Here is a 21,296-nt window from a genome sequence, read left to right as displayed (position 1 = left end):
CAATTCAATGAGCCCCTCCTTACTTTTTAAATACAACCTGCTTGAAACGTGTTTAAACAAAGTTTGTTTAAAAAAAAAAAAAAAAAAAAAAGCCAAAGATTGTTGGTTTTCTCAGATTCAGTAGTGTCAGTATTATCTGTTTTCAACAATCAAGTAAACAAGCACGCAAAAGGTTAAGCAATACTTAAAAGAATAGACAAGCTAAGAGTCAGGTGATCATAAAAACTATATACTAGACAGGGCTGGAAGGATAATGATAAGCAGGCAAAGCTGAAGGCAAACGATTGCGAAGAACAAATGCTTTTAATGATCCCAGGCACAGTGCTGGAGTTTCAATGGTTGTTCAGTTTGTCAAAAGCTGTTCAAAATTATTGCCTTACTACTGTGCAACATCCAATTATCCAATGATGCCTGAAGCAGGTACAAATGGTGTACTAGCTGCACATCATGAGTTTTATCACAGGCAGAAAAATAATCTCTCTAGTCTTGTACCGGGAGACCCCTCTGCTAAATTGGGGCCATTTTGTGTGCTTTTTGGTGTAATCTGCCATGCCGGAGGTTTTTCATGGATTGAAAGCTCAAATTGTGACCATTGGAAATTGATGGGAGATGTGTTTTTGTTTGAATTTTTAAGCTAGAAGCAGTATTGGTCATTGCCTTATTGCCACAGAGCCAGAATGCGGCACTGAAAGACCCCGTTCATCAATCTATAGCCAGTAATCCATCTGTTTTTCATTAATCTATTCATAACAACCATCTCTGTCCATAGACATCCGTCAATCGGTATCAATCTCACTAAACAGGATCCCAGATGTTTCTGCATGACTGCATGAATGCAATGCTCTTGTGGCATTAGTTATTGCATGTATTTAGAGGTTGTATAAAAAAAAAAAAAATGAAATAGTGTGAAATTAATACATTGGCCATGGCAATATTTCCCCCAATTTATAATTCTTCAAATATATAACAACACTTTCCAGCGCTATTCAAATCTAAGCTATACACTTGTTGTAGAGTGCCAACAGCACAAAATGCCAAGGCAATGTCATCCAGTGGAGCGGAAATTCTTTTTCAAAAACAGTTTGCTGTTTAGTCTAACTACATTTCACCATCTTGATTCAGACCCCATGTTTAACCAGTAGGGCACAAGTAGGGTATCTGTGTCCCTACTTGTTTGGGGTGGGCCCATTTGACATGTAACCACTTTTTCAATGTGTCTAGTAATCCAATTGTGGCCTGGTTTGTAGGTAACCATGGCTTTGCCATTGATGACCTATAGCTCGTATCCCATGACAAAATAGCTTAGGGGACTATTTATCATGGCCAACAAATGGCTGTTGCATGGAAGAATACCTCAGGAACATATTTGACAGAGAATATATACAGAATTCAGGGGTATATACTGGACTATACTATAAACATCTCTTTTCTAAATGGGGCTGCCCCACCACCTGCAGCATCCACTGATCCAATAAAGCAGGTAGAAATAGTGGCCCAGTGGCTCATTAGTTTAATGACTGGCAGTATATTTTTATCCATAAACATGTATCAAATTCTTCCCAATAGTCAATGGTTCTTTTTTTAATGACCCATATATACTTTAGTTTACACTTTCCTGGATTCGGACAAAAAAAAAAAAAAAACTAATTTAAAATCCCTAGGAAAACCATAATGCACGGCAAAACTGCACAAAACATTTAGAGCTAGAGATGATGTATGCGGGCTGTGGCTGCAGTGAAAGGAGACTTGTTGAATCGTGTTCATTGCGTTTCTTGGTTTCGTGTCTGTGTTTAAACTGGGATTCTCTAAACATGGATGGTTTCTAAAGCCGTGGCGTCATAATGACGGTGTGGACCGAATTTGGATAAGACGCCGTTGAAGATCTAGGTGGGAAATGCATGACCTGCCAGACCCTAACGCAATATCCTCCCTCCTCATGAAAAGAGGGAATGGCTCAGGGTCGAATCCCACTGGTTTATTGAGCACCAACAATCCTGCATTTCCACTTGGGATTTTATTCGAGTATACCAACAGTTTATGGGATGGTTGCTGTACCTACAGTGTGTGGTGCAACATTCAAAAATGCAACAAGCCTCCGGACCATCAGAGTAGATAGAGTAGCATATCAACCCTAAATATGTTGACTACAGTGGTTCTTAGGAGGGTCCATTCAAATTGCTCTGTATTATAAAATACATTTATACAAATAAAATGTAACCACATGGTCAAAGGTATAGGAACAGTCGACATTTTGTGGTTCTTCTCCAAACAATTGTGCAGGTCATGGACTGTCTTTAGAAAAAAACGTTCTTTCGGCTTCTCCCATTAGGGGTCGCCACAGCGGATCATCCGCAAGTTTGATTTGGCACGTTTTTCCGCTGGATGCCCTTCCTAACGCAACCCTCCCCATTTATCCGGGCTTGGGACCGGCACTAAGGTTTATGCAACCCTAATGGCTGGGGTTGGTTCCCTGACCGGGGATCGAACCCGGGCCGCAGCGGTGAGATCGCCGCATCCTAACCACTAGACCACCAAATGGTAGCATTAAATAATCCCTTCACTTGAACTCGGACACCCAAACCTGTTCCCTGTACACACAGCCAGCTTCATGAACATATAGATTACATGGATTGGAGTGGAAGATCTTGAGTAACCTGCTATAGAGCTCTAATCTCAACCTTGTTGAACGTGAACCCCAGGCGGTCAACCTTACTTCACCTACATCAGTGGTTGATTTTACTAACGCCCCCTTGTGGATGATGCCAAATCTCCGAAAGCACACGCTATTGCAACATCATTTAAGAAAAAAAGATAGGTGGAAGTTATTATAAAAATCACGTACGAATCTTAGTGTGTCTGAAACCATTGCTGTCATTATAATGCGCATATATATATATATATATATATATATATATATATATATATATATATATATATATATATATATATATATATATATATATATATATATATATATATAGGTCCCAGGTGCTCTATTTTCCATGCAGTGTGTTCAATTACTGTACGTTTAGTCTTCCTTCACGTTAAAACAATGCCCACGTCCCTCTCTCTTTTGTAAAAGGTTAGATGTGTGGCAGAGAACAATTTCGGGTTAATCCTTTGACCTGTTTTTTTTTTTTTTAATTGCAGATGAATCACTGCAAGCGTTCGTTCCGTTTTAAAATAACTTTAATATCCTGGATATCACTGGAATGAATCATTTGACTATTTGTTTCTTACTGACATTTAATGAGTTCAACAGGAAATATTACCAGAGTTTCAAACATAATATTTACTATACTCTGTCGAGCTTTGCACAGACCACTAAACCCCTAGACGTTTGGAACGGCATTACAGAATGTGCATAAGACTCACTTTAATGTAAATGTCAAACGAAATCAAAGTTTCAATAATAACCCATACACGTGATATGGATCAACAAAAATATTGGGACACCTGACATTTCCAGCCATATGTGCTTCTTCCTCACACTGTCAGAGGCACACAATTGTATGGGATTTCTTTGGATGCATGAACTTTTCCTTTTACTTGGACTAGGAGACTGAAACCTAATCCAGCATGACAATGTCCCTGTGCACAAAGAGAGCGACATGGGGTACATCTTGAGTGGCCTGCCATAGAGTTCTGGCCTCAACCCTGCTGAACACCAACAGGATAAATTGAAACACTGATCGCTTCAGGCCTCCTCACCTCATCTACATCAGTACTGGACTTAACTAAAGCCTTTTTTGCTGAATGAGCAAAAATGTTCTCAAGCACACTCCAAAATCTAGTGGAACATGTTCCCAGAAGAGTGAAAGTTTTATTTCAGCAAATGGGACCTAAACGTTAACCAGGATGTTCAAAAAATGTGTACCAATCTTACAATGTTACTGCTCTCTCTTTCTCTCATTTGCCTTTCTAAAATCTTGATGTAACTTAACTTTAAATTTAATTATTCAGGAAAGAGCCAAGGTAAGGGTTTGGGAAGCCATTCGGTCATCAATTATTCATGATTTTGCTGCACTTTATTTTTTTTCTCCCTACTGAATTAATTAATTTATTTTTTTTCAGGAGAGGGTCTGCAATAGGACACTTGATTGACAGGGATTTCATCAATTAAAAAATAAAAAGAATTAATAAATAAAATAACATGCAAGTTAAATAACAGACCGACACCCACAAACAGAGTGATCAAAAGCAGGAAGTAAAAAAATAAGAATAATTTCTTAGGGGAAAAATTTAACTGTTTCCCAGGAAACACACTTTCCTCCTGTAACTGTGTTTTGTGCTTTTTCATATATTTTTAGTACAGACCATGAAACAAAACAGAGCTGTGCATCCAATTAAATGTAGTCTAATGCCTTCCCCTGTGTACGTGTAGAACGAGTGTGTACAGTATTAATGGTGCGAGAACATCAGTATATAAAAAAATATATATATAAAAAAAAAGGGTTTGACACTTTTCAAGGGGTAAATCTGGAAAATCTTCCACATTGGCATGAGGAGAAAAGAATTTGATGAAAGTGTCCCCTAACTCGTTGTTACTCCTGAGATTCTTTTGCACGATTATTGAAATGGACGCCAGTCGACGGAGGAATGAATCCTGATAATTGTGGGTTCAGCGGCTCATATTTTAAAATCAGTTTGAAATATTAAGTGCATTTCTATTTGTTTGCATTGGTGCGATTTAGTGAGAAGGAAAAGGAGGTGGTACTGCAGTGGCTATGGCTCTGGGTTACTGATTTGAAAGCTGCTTGTGTTGGGCCAAATCTCTTAACCCTCTCTGCTCCAGGACCACTGCATCATGACTCTCCTCAGACCCCAACTTGCTAACAAGCTGGAGTATGCAAAGAAAGAATTTTTATATAGTTGTGACTAGTAAAATACCATCCTTTTTACTCTCTAATGTATAATTGGTGAATAAAACATGGAATGTGTTTAGTGTTAGGACTAGAATGGGAATTCACAACCAGACCCGTTTCCCTCGTCCCTCACCATCCTGCCACTGGTTTGTTAACTGACTGTTTGCTTGTTTAAATGTCCCTGATTAGTTCACCTGTGTTCCCCCTTTAAATCTGACAGTTTCTGATAAGGAAGTGCATCCCCAGAGCATGATGCTGCCACCACCATATTTCGCTGTATTTCAGCCCTTCAGTGTAGTACTTAAGTAAGTATTTGATAAAAATAAGTGTTTTAAGGCTGTTTGGATAAGGTCATATCAGCTTTGCCCACTGTTTGGGACTGATTATTCGAGCAAATTTGTTCCAATCCGATCTGGTTGTTTAGATATTGCTATTTGACTAGAATGTTAAGCAGCGCCAGTAGGATTCAGATTTGGACTTTGACCTAGCCACCTTTCTTGTTTTTGTTTTGAACCACTATTTTATACCTTTGTCTTTAAAAACTGCTATCCTGCTTTTTTTTTTTTTTTAGCAAACTGAAGCAGGTTCTCTTGTAATACTCTACCATTCTGTGATTGGTTAGTTACCTGACTGTGTTCACTCGTTTTGTGTTACTTCTTAAATTAGTTTGCTTGCGTTTTTTTTTTTAAGCTGACAGGTTTTGAGCGGGAAATGTGTCCCTGGAGCATAGTGCTGCTGCCGGTATATTTCACTCTAGGAATTGCGTGAATTGAAACATGGCCTGTCGTTGAGTTTCTATTACTTTGAAGCCTGTCTAAAAATAGTTTTTCAAGTTCATACAAAAAAATAAAGAAACAACAAAAACCTCACATATTGAGTGGGTCAGACTCATGGACCATGGTTTTCTTCGCCAGTTTCAGTTTTGTTTTTTTATTATTATCTTCTTTGTAGATATCATACAAATTGAATCAGCCCATATTCTATATCTCCTTCTTCCTCCAGGCTTTGATCATCACCTGTTTCTTTAGGCTCCCCAAATGGATATCCTGGTTAGATAGATGTGCATTTGCTTCACCCCACTGCAAAAGTGTTCTGCTCAATGTTTAAGTCTCTGTGTTACTGATCGGAAGGTTGGGGGATCATGCCCCGGAATTGCCAAGCTGCCAATCATGGACCATTAAGCAAAGCCCATAACCCCTCTGCATTCTAGAGGTGCTGCAACATGTTGGACCCTACGCTCTGACCCCAGCTTCCAGTGATATGCGCAGAAATAATCACTGTGCTGTAATGACACGTAAAAAGCCATCCTTAAATTGCCTGATCAGTAAGTTTTGTAATCCAATACCGTTTGCCAAAATGTCCAAGTTGCTCAACAGTTTCAATCACCTTATAAAACAACAAGACTTGCGATGAGGCTCCTGCGATGAGTTTCTTTTACCTCAGGCGATGAGACGGGATGAGAGGCGGATACGGCTGAAAACATTGCAGCGCCTTGCAAAAGTAATCAACCCCTTATAAAAGTAATCAGACTCATCTGGAGTACAAATGCTACTATTTGACCCTGATCGTTTCGGCTGGTGTTTTTTTACTGCAATCCAACATGCTCTGAAAGCCATTCAGTTCATTATTTCTCAGCTTTTGGGATTCACATCTGGACTTTGACTTGGCCACTCTGGAAACTTTTTGTTTGAAATTCTATTGTATTGCTTTGGCCTTGTTTTCAAGTCTGCTGCCCTGCTCAAGGCGATTTTTCTTTTTTTTTCTTCTTTTTTTTAGCAAACCAAAGTGTAATGCCGGCTTATAGTTTGCTCCGTCCATTCTGCCTTCAAATATGACAGGTTCTGAGGACCGGAACATGTCCCTAGTGCATTGTGCTGCCACCATATTACACTGTAGGTCTAGTGTGAATTGAGGTATGGCCTGTGTTAGGTTTCTGTCACACATGTGACTTTGAAGCTTGTCTATGTGCAGTATCTCAATCTTGGACTTGAATCACGCTTCTTGACACACACTCAAATTTTTCCCGCACCCGCACTCGTTTGCTGCGCGTCCCACTGTACTTGGGGCCCCGAAGTGCGGGTCTCTACTTGACATGTCAAATCTCTTGGATACGTTTCATTTAATACACTATTTTCCACTCTGTTAGTGTATTTATTACGTCTCTTGGATCTTTTGTTGGTCTTCTATTTACAGTTTTTCAATGATGTTTCATTGTAGATCTAGAATTTGGGAGGTGGTTAGCAGTATATGTTAAGTCGTTTGCCTGTATGATCAAGATCATGGGTGGTTGAACACTTAAGCGGGTGGCATTTTTTGAGTTTGTGATTTTCTTTCAAATTAGCTTCACATATAATCCTCTGTAAGAGCACATGATTGTATAGTTTAAAAAAAAAGAAAATCTGACTAAGAATTAACTAAGATCAATTTCAGGTTGTTAAGAACTATTGGCAGATGCCACTATCTAGAGCGACTTACATTTATCTTGTTTATACATCAAATCGTCAAGGGTTATGCTCAGCTTGGTGTGCCTGGGATTTGAACTCACGGCCTTCGAATCCAAAATGCATTGGTTAATGCATTATACTTACAAAATACTATCCATTTGTTGTTCTTGATCATTAAATAATCTCCAAGTTATGCACTGATTATTAAACAGTAGTCCGAATCACTTGGATGGATTACAGCCCAAAATATGGTTGGATCTGGGCAGAAAAGTTCAGGTATTACACAAAGAAAGCTGTCACTAGGGGCAGCATTATCAAAAGTTTCACCAATTATGGGCAGTGTGTAGATCACGGTTGGATGGTGAGGTGGTGATTTGAGGTGCAATGATGTGTATAATCCCTCTCATTACCAGGGATGATACACATTAAATTTGTCATTTCTGATGTGAGTCGTCGCTTTTTCGATTTCTTTCAAATAACCAAGATGATGCTTGTTAATTCCACAATACAACCTGCCATCATTGTATCCCTGAACTACTCATTGGGTCAACCTGCTGACTATGTGTTAGAATTTAATACGGTCCCAAGACTAGTGATTGACTGAATAAAATCTGTCAGCCAGATGATCAGTCATCAGGCACTGAAGCATTGAGAGACATGAGCAAGTAAATTGCAAAGGAGATCCAGGACAAAAAGGCTATGCTCAGGGCTTGTCGTATCCAATGTAGAAGAAATCATTATATATATATATATAGCCAGAAGATTCAGGAGCTTCATTGATCTTTGGGTAGTGATTAGATATGGACGCACCTGCTTGTTTTATATGAACATGGATCAATCTGAGGAGCAGTATATTTTGTATACACCCCCCCCACCAAAAAAAAAACCCCTACCCTCCTTATCCATCTCCCCCAGTCTCTTTATTCCTCCTACTCTTTTCCTCCTGAGTGCGTGAATAAAATTACGCAGATGTAAATGTCCACTCAGCTGGATTAATGGAGCAAGCTGTGCTCCTGTTTCTCGCTTGAAGGCAATGAACAAAGGAGGATCTCCTGCGCGTCTCCACCACTGATTAAAAGCTGCGCACATGTCTTTAGTCATGGAGCGCACACTCGCAATGAAACACTTCTGGAGAAGGTTTTACGCGTGATCGTATTGAACGCTGAATCGCTTCAGTGGAATTTGGACTCTCTCTCCTTTCTCCCTCCCTCTGTCCCCTTTTTCTTCGTTTTTCTCCCTCTCTTGCATTGGGGTTTTTTTTTTTTTTTGGTCAGCCAGGCACTGGATGATTTTACCTGGGCATAATGGACTTAAACGCTGTTGGTGCGTAAAAATCTTGGCACTGCCAATCTTGGACGGCTGGAACAAGCTTTTTTTTTCTCCACTTGGATCCAATTTGGACTTTTTTCCCCCCTGTTTGATTGCATGATAATCAGAGTGATTTCAGCATGCTGAAGCTGCTCTGTGCACAAGTTTTCCTTTGGAGTTTGGCCAAGGGGCAGGTGAGCATATGAATTTCTTTCCTTTTTTTCCTTTTTCTTGTTAATTTCCTGTAGCCAATTTTCCTGGCATGAACGTGCATCTCTCTCTTTCTCCCTCTCTTTTCTTGTTTATTTCCTTATTTATTTGAATTGGAGTGGCCAATATATCTATAGGAACAAATTGTGAGAATGGGAACGTAACAATAATAAATCATATTTGTTTTATATTAGTATGTCATTAATTATCAAATATTATTGCATTGTTTTTATTTACACACAATTTAGTTCATTTCAATGATTTCTATTTTTGGAGTTTTAACACTCAGACAAGCAGGATGCAATACGTCGTCTAATACAATACTAATAACTGAAATGATTCATGAAAATATTTCTAATATTAATAATAAATACATGAGTTTGTTTTGCCGCAAATTAAAAATTCATTTCATAAGTGAGAAATGCATTGGGTTTATTTGGGCACAATGGAGGCTGCATAATTAATATATTGACATCAACCTATTATTTTATATTTAAAAATGTAATTTTTTTTTTAAAAACAACGAATTCTATGAATTTTCTGTTTGTGTGTGTGGGGGGCTTCAAGTCATTCTTCTGGTCATTTCATCTCAAATGTGAAACCTTCAACTCCGCTGTGCAGTCTGACCTTTCCAGCCAGGCTTAGCATGATAAATATTAGGGTTTGTCTCTCTGCGCAAGAACCATTGCATATCCGAGGCACGGATAAACGCTCAGTGTCACTGCTCGAGTCCAGTGATGCTGCACTTTCGGCTTTCAGAGCGACTGCCTGATTTATTCTGATGCAGCTGCTGAACGATCGGTTGTCTTTGTGACTGCTGTGTGATCATCACGCCATGTCCACAAAAAGCTATGCCAGTGTCGTCGTCCCCACTGATACAACTTGAAGTGATTTCCTGGCACTGGTGGTGTTGTTGAGCAGTTGAGAAGAAAAAAATAAAGTAGGAACCAACTCAAGAGAAAACAACTCAATTGTGCAAAATTCAGTCAGTTCAGGGGGCGGTGGTGTGGGAGGGAGGAGGCTCACTCATCCGATGCTCTTGATTCCAATCAACTATTCATTTTATTAAAGCTTTCCCACCTATGCCCCCTATATAGGAACCATACATTTTGAAAACCTTTTTACCTTGTAGTAAAGTTTGGAGGTGAAAGCTGTCTGTAAATGCCAGGGATCTTGTGAAGGATCCTTGGTATTAGCCACTGAACTATTAAACAAACCGGAATCTGAATTGCTGAAACAACTGTGCAAACACAAATTCATAAAATCAAATGATCAAAATGTCCAAATAGAGGGCATTCGCAAACGGCCCTCATTTGAAAGGGTGCCATTTATTTTGCATGCTATTGACAGGAAGCACTCATTTCCGGAAAAAAAAATCGTCTGCATCAGGGTTTGCGGATTTTTCCCATTTTTCCCACCAATACTTTTGAGTAGGGCCTAACGTAGGGTACGACTCGTGTTCTTTCTCCGCAGCTGGTGGATCCCGAGGTGGGACTCACTGCACAAGAACAGGTCCTTCTCCTATATGACATCAAACTGCAGTGTCTCCAGAACATTTCCGAGCATGATCCTGAAGGTAGACGTCTTTTTTCACACATCCAAAACAAATACCACCCCCCCCCCCCCACACACACACTTTTTTTTTAATTTTTTTAGCATCTGCAGTAATGTTATTTTGATCAGAGGAAACCCTGTCACTTGCGGTCGACTGGGAGAAACATGCAATTGATCCTTTTTTTGAAAGCCAGTCTCGGAGTGTCGGAAATCTCTGAGAGGAAAGCACTCCATCGGTTCGAAAAGAAAAGAAAAATGCCCATCTCTAATACAATGTCGCTCAATCCAATTTAATAAAGATGACTTTGTGGACACTTGTGGACAAAAGTAGCCTGATTCATATTTGGAATTTTTTTCTTTGTGTTTTTTCTTTAGCTAATAGCCAGGTCTTGTTTTCCCTCAATAACAAAAATCTTCATTCAAAATCTGCACGTTGTGTTCACTTGTGTTATCTTTTACTAATATTTAAATTAGTTTGATGATCTGAAACATTAAATTGTGACAAACAAGAAAAAATCTAGCAATGAATAAATCTATACCGGTACGTTAGATTACAAACTTAAAATAAATCAGACCACAACTCTTGATTTTTACAACGCAAACTTGGAAAGTGCTAATTTAAGTGTTTCAGGAAGAGGTAGGTCTTTAACCGTCGCTTGAAGATAGTCAGGGACTCCGCTGTATGGACATCTAGGGGAAATTCATTCCACTACCTCGGTCCTAGAACGGAGAAGAGCCTTGAGATATAGTTAGCTCTTATTCTGAGAGAAGGTGGTACCAGTCGAGCAGTGCTGGAGGATCTCAGACAGCGTGGTGCAGTGCGAGATGTGATGAAGTCTGAGGTAAGATGGTGCTGGTCCATTTTTGGCCTTGTAGGCAAGTGTTAGTGTTTTGAATCTGATACGTGCAGCTACTGGAAACCAGTGAAGTAAGCGCAGCAAACCAAACCAAGCTGTTTCCATAGCTGCTCGGTTACAACAACAAAAAATTGTGTTTTATTGGAATCGCTCATCAACTAAGAGGAAAAGATTAGAGTGACACACCAGTCTGGGTATCTGAAAGAAATATAAAAGAGCTGCTTTGCTTCAATCGATCTTCTCAATGGGCGATCCATGAACATTTTTAGCGAATAGTTTGAATGACTTGGTGACTAATGGGTGGTTTGAATAGGACGTGATGAAAACGTTCCTTTTTCGAGAGCCAACACGTTTCATGATGGACATGAGAAGAATTATTGCTTGTCAAGCAAAATTGATTCAAGAATTTGGGTGAACTTCACAAGGAATGGACTGAGGCTGGGGTCAAGGCATCATGAGCGACCACACACAGACCTCTTGTTAAGCCACTCCTGAACCAAAGACAATGTCAGAGGCGTCTTACCTGGGCTAAGGAGAAGAAGAACTGGACTGTTGCCCAGTGGTCCAAAGTCCTCTTTTTTTTTTAAGATGAGAGCAAGTTTTGTATTTCATTTGGAAACCAAGGTCCTAGAGTCTGGAGGAAGAGTGGAGAAGTCATAGCCCAAGTTTCTTGAAGTCCAGTGTTAAGTTTCCACAGTGTGTGATTTGTTGTGCAAGGTCACTAGCTGGTGTTGGTCAACTGTGTTTTTTAAAAACCAAAGTCACTGCACCCGTTTACCAAGAAATTTAAGAGCACTTCATGCTTCCTTCTGCTGTTTTAGTTTTTTTTTTTAAAGATGCTGATTCCATTTTCCAGCAGGATTTGGCACCTCCCAACACTGCCAAAAGCACAAGCTGGTTAAATGACCCTGGTGTTGGTGTGCTTGACTGGCCAGCAAACTCACCAGACCTGAACCCCATAGAGAACCTATGAGGTATTGTCAAGAAGAAAATTAGAAACCAGAGACCAAAGAAAACCTCCATGCCACACCTGCAGCGGTAATTAAAGCAAAAGGAGCCCCAACCAAGTATTGAGTACATGTACAGTAAATGAACAGACTTTCCAGAAGGCCAACAATTCACAAAAAATGTTTTTATTGGTTTTATGAAGTATTTTTATCTTTTGAGTGAATTGGTGGGTTTTGATCAATGTGAGCACAAAATCATCACAAAAGAACCAAACGACTTAAATTACTTCAGTCTGTGTGCACTGGATTTATTTAATATACGAGTTTCCCAATTTGATTTTAACTACTTTGTTTTGAATTACTTTTCCCACGATATTCTAATTTATTAAGATGCACCTGTAATTATAATGCAGCCAAGGACAAATGATGATGACTCATTCCTGATTGTTTTGAAACTGAAATTATTCGCTCACCTTCTGAACAACCTTGTGCGGTCGTCAGGTGAACTAACAGTAAACTAATTGTTTCTGTGACCTGTATAGAGCCTATTGCTGTTTTATACAAGAAAGAAACGAAAAGACAAAATGAACAAAAGTCAGTTGAGTGATGATTCAAATTCTATCCGTTTCTAATTATTTAGCCTTGGCTGCATTGTCTTGTATGGTGTCAGCATGATGGGATGGGGAAGGTGGGGGTCGGTGGGCCACTGGAAAAAACATTTTAGTTCTGCTCAAGTAAACGAAATGAATCGCAATACCAAAGTTCTGGAGTTCCCATTTTCGTTCGGCTTTTGTAGTCAAATCAGAGAAACATTATATCCTGCAGTCTTATACCTAATATACAGTGTATTGTGTACATAGTTGATCAGTTGATGTTGAGTACTGAGTGTAGAGCATTTAGCACTCAATATATATAAAAAAAATATAGCCGAAAAACACACCTGACCGTGAGGTTCATCTGTGCTTTTTAAACAGCCCGTTCCGCATTTAGTCTCAATTTGCTGTTTTAATAACCCCAACTCTTCTGGGAAGATGTTCCACTAGATTTTGGTCTGTGCTTGTGGAAATTTGTGCTTATTAATCCACAAGGACAGAGCTCCAAATCAGAGCTCTACAGCGGGAGGATCTTCCATCCCAAACCATGTAAAGTAGATCTTCATAGAGCTGGCTTTGTGCACAGAGGCACTGTCATGTCAGAACAGGTTTGGATCTTCTAGTTCAACTGAAGGGAAATTTTCAAGCCACCACATCCAAAAGACGTCAATTGTGTGCCTCCAACTGTGTGGTAACTGTCTGGGGGAAGAGCACACATGGTTTGAAAAGTCCAAAATGTCTGTCCATATAGTAGACATACTGTATATACATGAATGTGTACAAAGTATGAAATCCAGGTTTGTGATGCGCATATTTGATTTGGCACACGTTTTACGCTGGATGCCCTTTTCATAACGCAACCCACCCCATTTTTCCGTGCTTGGGACCGGGACCAAGAGTGCACTTGCTTGTGCAACCCAAATGGCTGAACAGCCCATGCAGGACGTTTTGAAGACAAGGTGAGGGATTCGCGATTGAGATGGTTTGGACAAAACGTGCAAAGGAGGGACATGGGATATATCGGTAGAAGAACACTGAGGATAAGGCCAAGGAAGAGGTTTATGGATGTGGTGAGGGAAGACTTTGAAAGGTTTGAAAGAGGCAGAGGTAGAGGACAGGGTCGTATGGAGAAGGATGATCCGCTGTGGTGACCCCTAACGGGAGCAGCCGAAAGAAGATGAAGTGTAGAAAGTATATTATAGAATCTCAGATTCAACCCTTGAGCATCAATGGATTAAGACTATTATCAGCTAATTAACTTCAGCTAAAGATAAATGAGATTAATTTCCCAGGCGAAAATGTACATAGAGAAAAAAATGAAAACCAGCGTTTTATGCCATCAAATTTAGAGTTCAATCTGTGCGGCTTTCTGTCATTAAATGCAAAGATCCAATGCTACAGTTAATTTTTTAAATTGGATTGGAAGATTCCTATTAAAACCTGATGAATGCGAACACTAACTGCACCCCAGGCCGCCTCCACCTCACCAAACCTCACATCAATACCTGACTTTACCAACAGTCTTGTCTCCACACATCTCCACACTACATCTAGTAGAACATCTTCCCAGAAAACTGAAGGTTATTATTACAGCAAATAGAGAATACATGTGGAATTGGATGTCCAAAAAAAAAAAAAGCACAAATCTTATCGTCACGTGTCTACAAGTGTATGGAACGTGGAAACACGTCTATAATGCTGCATGTAATCATATGATGATGCCTTTGTAATTTGTAACATGCTGAAATCTCAAGTGAACGGCATGCAAGCAAACGCGCGTGACTACAGTGTAATTATGTAATAACAGGAAAAAGGAATAATGTGACATCTGAGCATGTGAAAGATGAATCAAGTGGAAAATCATAAAAGGAATAAAGAATGGTGAAAGAAACCGGATTTCATTGTGAAACATCAAAAAGGGAAAGAAATCATGTGGAAATAAAGAAATGAAAAATGCATCGTTTGCTGTGGAAAGAAAATCATATGGAAAATTAAACATAAATCAGACATGAAAATAAGTGCAATAGCAGAAACATTACATATTTCATTTTGTTTGATTTTTCTTTCCAGACATAAACAAAGGAAAATGTGGAGAAAAAAAAAATGTGAAATGAAAATGTCAAACATAAAAAAATAAAAAATAAAATCCACCATGAAAAACTATGGAAATGTATCAGTATATGGCATGTCAAAAAGTCAGGACAGCATCGTCTTCTATGCTACAGCAGTGTTAGATTTCAACATCTGATTGGTCAGTGGATGTTAATTCAATTTCTATTAGAAAGAAAGAAAATAAATCAATGCATAATATAAAGGTGTTTACTAGACATTCCCAGCACCAAGCTGCCACTGCTGGGCCCTTGAGAAAAGACCTTAAACCTCAATTGCTCAGCTGTAAAACGTATATTTACGCCATTTATTCGGAGCGACTTACAATTATCTCGATGTCAAAGGATGTCGATGCAGAATTGCACAGTAATAATGCATTTCTAAATCCATAAAATGTTCCAGTTCTCAGGAATCCTGTGATAAATGTTATGTGAGGCAAATGTCCCTTTAAAAAAAAAAAAAGGCCTCCTTACATCAACCATTATGAGCTTTATTTTTCTACACAGGCCAATTCTCAAATCCATTAAATATAACTCCTAGGTTATGTTCAGCATCTGCCTGACACAGTCCCCTTTGTACTACTGGTTACTATAGAAACAATAACAAACAGAACAAACTTCAAATAATGCATGCTTTCTGTACAATCAGATTCACTTCTTCCAAACGAGTGGGCATCAATCTTTCATATTTAATAACGGTTATTAAAAAAAAGTGAAGGAGGTACTGTTAGAAAAGCCGTCTTGTACTGTAGAATCTCACTGCTTCACCCCTAGCATCACTTTTAATTAAATTCACCTAATGTCGTCTCTCAACTGAGCAATCTTAGGAATCTTCCATCAAGAACATCTTTGGTTGTGGTATTTTTTCCTTTATTTCAACTTGGAGACTAGGAGTTCCATCAAGAAATGGGTTGGAGTAGAAAATCTGGAGTGGCCTGCTATAGAGCTTGTTCACTCAGGGTCTGATGTTGGTGAGGTGAGGAGGTCTGGGGTGCAGTCGGTGTTTTAATTCATCATGTTCAACAGGGTTGAGGTCAGAGCTTAAATACTGTAGCAGGCCACTTAAGATCTTCCAGTCTAACCAATAGACACCGTATCTTAATGAAGTTCATATAGCTCAGAGGGGCATCATCATTCTGAAACAGGTTTGAGTCTCCAAGTTCAAGTGAAGGGAAATTTCTTCATGCTACCGCACCCAAAGGCATCCTATACAATTGTGTACCTCAAGGTTTGTGGTAGCAGTCTTGGAGAAGAAGCTCATATAGCTGAAAATTTGAACAATTGGTGTAAATACTTTATTGTACGTGTTGTGTTATGACTGTGCATTCATTGTGCATGCTCAGATGACGTGTGCCCCCCTGGATGGGACGGACTCATCTGCTGGCCTCAGGGTTCTTCAGGGACTTTCACCAAAGTACCATGTCCTGGGTACATCTACGACTTCAATCACAACGGTACGACTTTTTTGCTTTCCACTTAATAAATTGGGTTTCGGTTTTTGGTCCTCTATCCAACGTCCGTGTGTTTTCTTGCAGGCTATGCGTACCGTAAGTGTGACGGGAATGGAACCTGGTTCGCGCTGGAGAACAGAACCTGGGTAAACTACTCGGAATGCATGTGGTTTCTGACACCGGGAAAGGAACGAGGCAAGGTAACAGGGCTCAATCATGTGACACAAGTAAAGTGTATTCCGAAAATATATACATGGAAAGATTTGTTGGTCAGCCTCCACAGATAAAAAACAAAAAAAACAAAAAAAAGAGAAAAAAATTTTTCCTTAAAATAACCTTAATGTAATTGGTGGTAATCATCAATAATCCATTTATAAGACTTTGCTTTTGATCTAAATAATTAATATAAATAATAAAACAAATGAAAAGAAAAATGATGGGACACAACCACTGAACCACCACTGTCCTGACCATAAGGTTAAGGCTCTGGGTTACTGCTCAGCAGGTCAAGCTCAAGTACTGCCAGTACTGCCAAGCTGCCATTGGTGGGCCCTTGAGCATGGTGCTTAACCCTGCCACAGAGGCACCGTACCATGGCTGACCCTGCGCTCTGACCTCGGCTTCCCAACATCGCTGGGATATGTGAAGAAAGAAAAAAGCACAGTGAAATTCTCTTTTTTCTTCTAATAGTTTGTTGCACAACCTTTAGAGGTAACCACTGCACACAAGTGATTTCTGCAGCTCTCAATTAGACTTCTACATCTATCAACAGGTAGTCGGACCCAGAATGGTCTAGCAGGCTCAGCTTTAAAGGGTGCCTTATCCAGACTGCATGGTTCAAGTCTGTCCATAGACGTTTGATAGACTTTAGACCAAGGTTTATAGATGGCCATTTCAGAATAGTCCAGTTTTGTTCACTCCAGAATGGCTTGGTTCAGCAAAGCGATTGAAGCTGGATGGTGTTGTGCCTGTGAGCATACGGGAGGTGCCAAAAAAAGCTCGTCAAATCTGTCAAATGATCTGTCAAATCAGATTATTGTGCTTGAAGAGCACAATGATCTGATTATTTGAATTTCTTTTCTAGGGGTACCAACAAATTAGTCCGTTCTGTGATCTTATGATCGTGAATTGGAACGTGACGGGTGTAAACGGTAAACGCAAAGTGAATTTGTCCAACACTGGTAAAAGTTGTTTAACTGTTACTACTATTCATCCCTCTGTTTTTGTTCTATCCGAATGCTCTCAGAAGGACTTTTTTGAGAGACTGCACATCATGTACACTGTGGGCTACGCTGTGTCCTTCAGCTCTTTGCTGGTAGCCATTTTTATCATCGGCTACTTCAGGTACTACTCATTTCAGACGCCTGTGGGGGTGTTTTTCCTGTATTTGCCCATTAACATTCAGCCTTTTTATTCATAACACAGGTTCCAACATCACAGCACCCATTTCTGCCGTTGTTTGTTATTCCATATCTTGTACATAAAAAATAAAATTGCTATGGAGGGGGTCAGGCTTTGTATCTTTGCAGGACGATCAGAAAAGTAAGCTTGCAAAAATGCAAATATGCATGGGATTTAATTTTCCTAAATGTACTTCACGAGGCACTTGTTCATTTGAAAGACCAAAGTACCCTGATGTATCACGGCTGTAAAGTTCCTATGATCATTTTTTGCTATAAGACTCTTTGCTTAACCAACTCAGTTTATGTGAAAAGACTCAACACACCGATCTATTCATAGAATGGTAAGTCAAATACTGATTGATATCTATAATAAAAAAATGAGCACAAAACATTCTTTTAAAATGACTTAAATTTAAAAAAGTGCACAATTAAGGCCACTGGTGTTGCGGCGAGTTCGAGTCAGGAGATTCTTCCATCATTTATTCCTCTCAAAACGTTCTGCTTGCTGTTGAACTGTGTGTTGGTGACTATGCGCCAATCAAAAGTTTAAAACAGAGCACGCGCTTGACCCTGATTGGTGGCTCGCTGCGTGTTTGACTAGCCAAGTTGTTTGATTTCGGAAAATGGAGTCGAGTAAAAAAAATTATTTTTGCTAAAGTATACATGTAAAAGCTACTAAAGTACAGGAACTAAGTGCATATACTTTGTTACTGTCCACCACTGAATACATGCGATGTTCAGTTTTAACATTAGAGCTGCTGACAGGTGAAGTGAATAATATTGATCGTCTCAGTACAATGGCACCTGTCCAGCAGTGGGATATATTAGGCAGCAAATAAGCAATCAGTTATCGATACTGTTGTATTGGAAGCAGAAAGAAAATAGGAGAGAAAGTATCCTAGGCAATCTGACAAGCGCCATATTGTAATTAGGTCAATGGATCTCCAAAACAGCAGGTCTTATGAGGTGTTCCTCTATATGCAGTGGTAAGCATTTACCAGAAGTGGTCCAAGGAAGGACAACTTGTGTAAACGTGACAGGCCCGTGGACGGTCAAGTCTCATTAAAGCGTGTTGACCCATTAGCTGATGTAGCAGAAATTGCTGAAAAAGCTAATGGGGTTGCACAAGTACAGAATGGTTTGACAGCTCCTACAATGAGCAAGAAAGCCTCGGAAATGGACCATGAGACAGTAGAAGAAAGTGGTCTAGCCTGGTGAAGGACATTCTCTTTCACATGATGTGGATGGCCGGGTGCCTGCAAATCATTCACCGTGGGAAAAAATGGTACCAGGATTCACTATGGGAAGAAGACAAGCTGGCGGAGGCATTGTAATGCTCCGGCCAGTGTACTGCTGGGAAAACCTTGGCATTCTTGTGGATGTTGAATTTACATGTACCGCATACCTAAACATCGCTGCAGACTAAGTTAACGGTATTCCCCCAATGGTAGTGGCTTCTATCAGCAGTATAATGCAACCGTGTCATTGTTCGGGAGTGGTTTGTGTAACATGACAGAGTTCTAGGTGTTTTTGATTCCGAATTAACATCTGTGGGATGTTCTAGACAAACAAGTAATATCCAATGAGCCCCATCTTGCCACTTTCAAGACTTAAGGGATGTTCTGCTAACATCTTGGTGCCAGATTTTAGCTGTCAACCCGGCAGGCTATAGCAATTAAAACCAAATAATGTGAAGACTTTTAGCTTTAATTTGCTTCCAGCTTTAAAAAACAGCTTGTTAAAGCTGGTTCCCGAATTTATGCAGTAATTGGCCAAGATGTGTTTAACATGGCATTCGAAAGGGGTAAGCCTAGCTATGTATTCATTTATTTTTGATTCTTTATTATCTTTTTTTTTTTTTTTTTTTGCACGTGACTATCCTGAAAGCCTAGGCTAACAAATACGATTGTTGATTGCCTCGGGTACCTACCGTGGTTTAGCAATATGATATTGATCGCATCCCGGGATTTTATTGTCCTTGTTGTGGACAGTTGTTTCGAAATTGGCACATACAAATAAGCGCTAAATTCTGCCCAACAGAAAACAGGTGTCTGTTACATCTCTGCATCAAGAGTTTTATAATACCGTGGTACTTAATTGGGACTTGTTGTCCTCTAGCAAAAAGTCACAGCTAATCAATAAAAATCAATACAACATGATGATTTCTTTCCTGACGGCAGTGGTCTCTTGCAGCATGGTCTCTTCCCCATTAATATACAGTACAAAGGGTACTCCATAGATCTCACTGAATAATTGATAAGGATGGAAATTATGTAAATCGTATGCTATGCCCTTATACTTGGCAACTGTCAGACGAAGTCAATTCGAAGTTAATATGCTAGACAGGCAAAACTCAACGTTTTAAGAATATCATATCATTTTGAAGAAAACTGATCGTCTTACTGATGCACTCGAGAACCATGGGAACCAAAAATCCTCACATTTCTCGAAATCTGTTGCCCTTCTACATATCCATCCATCATTTGCATGATCTGAGCGACTTAGAAGATGAAAAGTATTTTGTAGGGCTTTTATTCACAAGTTTTGCCATTCCTTTGAAAGCAAGTCCTCGCTCCCCTGTGGAAAGCGTATCTTAAGCGGTACGAGTGAGAGGATCCTCGGATTACAAGCTGCAAAAGCATATCGTTTGATTCTCCTCCGCAGGCGGCTTCACTGCACCCGAAACTACATTCACATGCACCTGTTTGTATCCTTTATGCTGCGTGCTGTCAGCATTTTCGTGAAGGACCTGGTGGTGGATGCCAATGGCGGCATGCAGCAGTACGACGCGGTGCTCATGGACAACAACGCGGTTTCCATTAGCCCTATGGACAAGACTCAGTATGTAAGTACTGGATAGCAGTAATTTTTTTTTTCCCTTTTTAGCTGCAAAAATGTGTTGCTGTCGAAAAGGAAACTTTTGCGACACGTTATGACTGGTGGACGGTAATGTACCTCTAGAGAGTGTTACTTCTTGATAAAACCCGTTTTGCAGCAGTGTGGTACAGTACCAATATAAACTGTCTTTGCAGGTTGGCTGTAAGATCACAGTGCTGTTGTTTATCTACTTCCTTGCCACAAACTACTATTGGATCCTGGTTGAAGGACTTTACTTGCACAGCCTGATTTTCATGGCTTTCTTCTCTGACTCCAAGTACCTCTGGGGCTTTACACTTATCGGATGGGGTGAGTGTGTTCTCTTTGGAAATGAATAGAATAGGAAATTGTATATTATGTACTTCCACATGTAACTATTTAAGAAACTCAATGAATTAAATGCCAAACCCTGGCCCAAGTATTAGTTTTTGGGTTATACGTTTGCCATTCTGCCACTAACCTCCATCTGGTAAGTTTTCGATTGACACGTTCTACAAGTAGAGCAAATTTAGGAGAGCATTCTAAATGCATTTCTAGATCGTTATAATGTTTTTACTTTTCTTACTTGGTAAGTAAATGAAACTTTTTGAAGAACACTCTGGATGCAGTTCATTCAACATAGATGGCCCAATCCACAAATATTAGTTACGAAATAATATACTGGATAAAAAATGTCTGC

At 39.6% G+C, this 21,296-nt stretch overlaps 1 protein-coding gene and 1 long non-coding RNA gene across 2 annotated transcripts in view; one reads left to right on the top strand and one right to left on the bottom strand.

The window, feature by feature from the left end:
• LOC310731254 overlaps positions 1-21,296 on the bottom strand; it is a 61,474-nt gene that overhangs the window by 5,387 nt on the left and 34,791 nt on the right. The gene's annotated exons all lie outside the window — the stretch shown is intronic.
• Positions 8,317-21,296, top strand: part of pth2rb (parathyroid hormone 2 receptor b) — a 38,879-nt gene continuing 25,899 nt past the window's right edge. The window contains exons 1-7 of the mRNA XM_083550699.1: positions 8,317-8,811; positions 10,301-10,403; positions 16,230-16,340; positions 16,422-16,537; positions 17,584-17,681; positions 20,405-20,585; positions 20,773-20,926. Of these exons, the coding sequence (XP_083406825.1) occupies positions 8,758-8,811; positions 10,301-10,403; positions 16,230-16,340; positions 16,422-16,537; positions 17,584-17,681; positions 20,405-20,585; positions 20,773-20,926 (817 nt within the window). The 5' untranslated portion in view covers positions 8,317-8,757. The remainder of the gene's footprint in view (positions 8,812-10,300; positions 10,404-16,229; positions 16,341-16,421; positions 16,538-17,583; positions 17,682-20,404; positions 20,586-20,772; positions 20,927-21,296) is intronic.

This window comes from Silurus aristotelis, assembly GCF_946808225.1.
Source record: "Silurus aristotelis genome assembly, chromosome: 9".
NCBI classification, from domain to species: domain Eukaryota; kingdom Metazoa; phylum Chordata; class Actinopteri; order Siluriformes; family Siluridae; genus Silurus; species Silurus aristotelis.
This window is presented reverse-complemented; position numbering and strand designations above follow the sequence as displayed.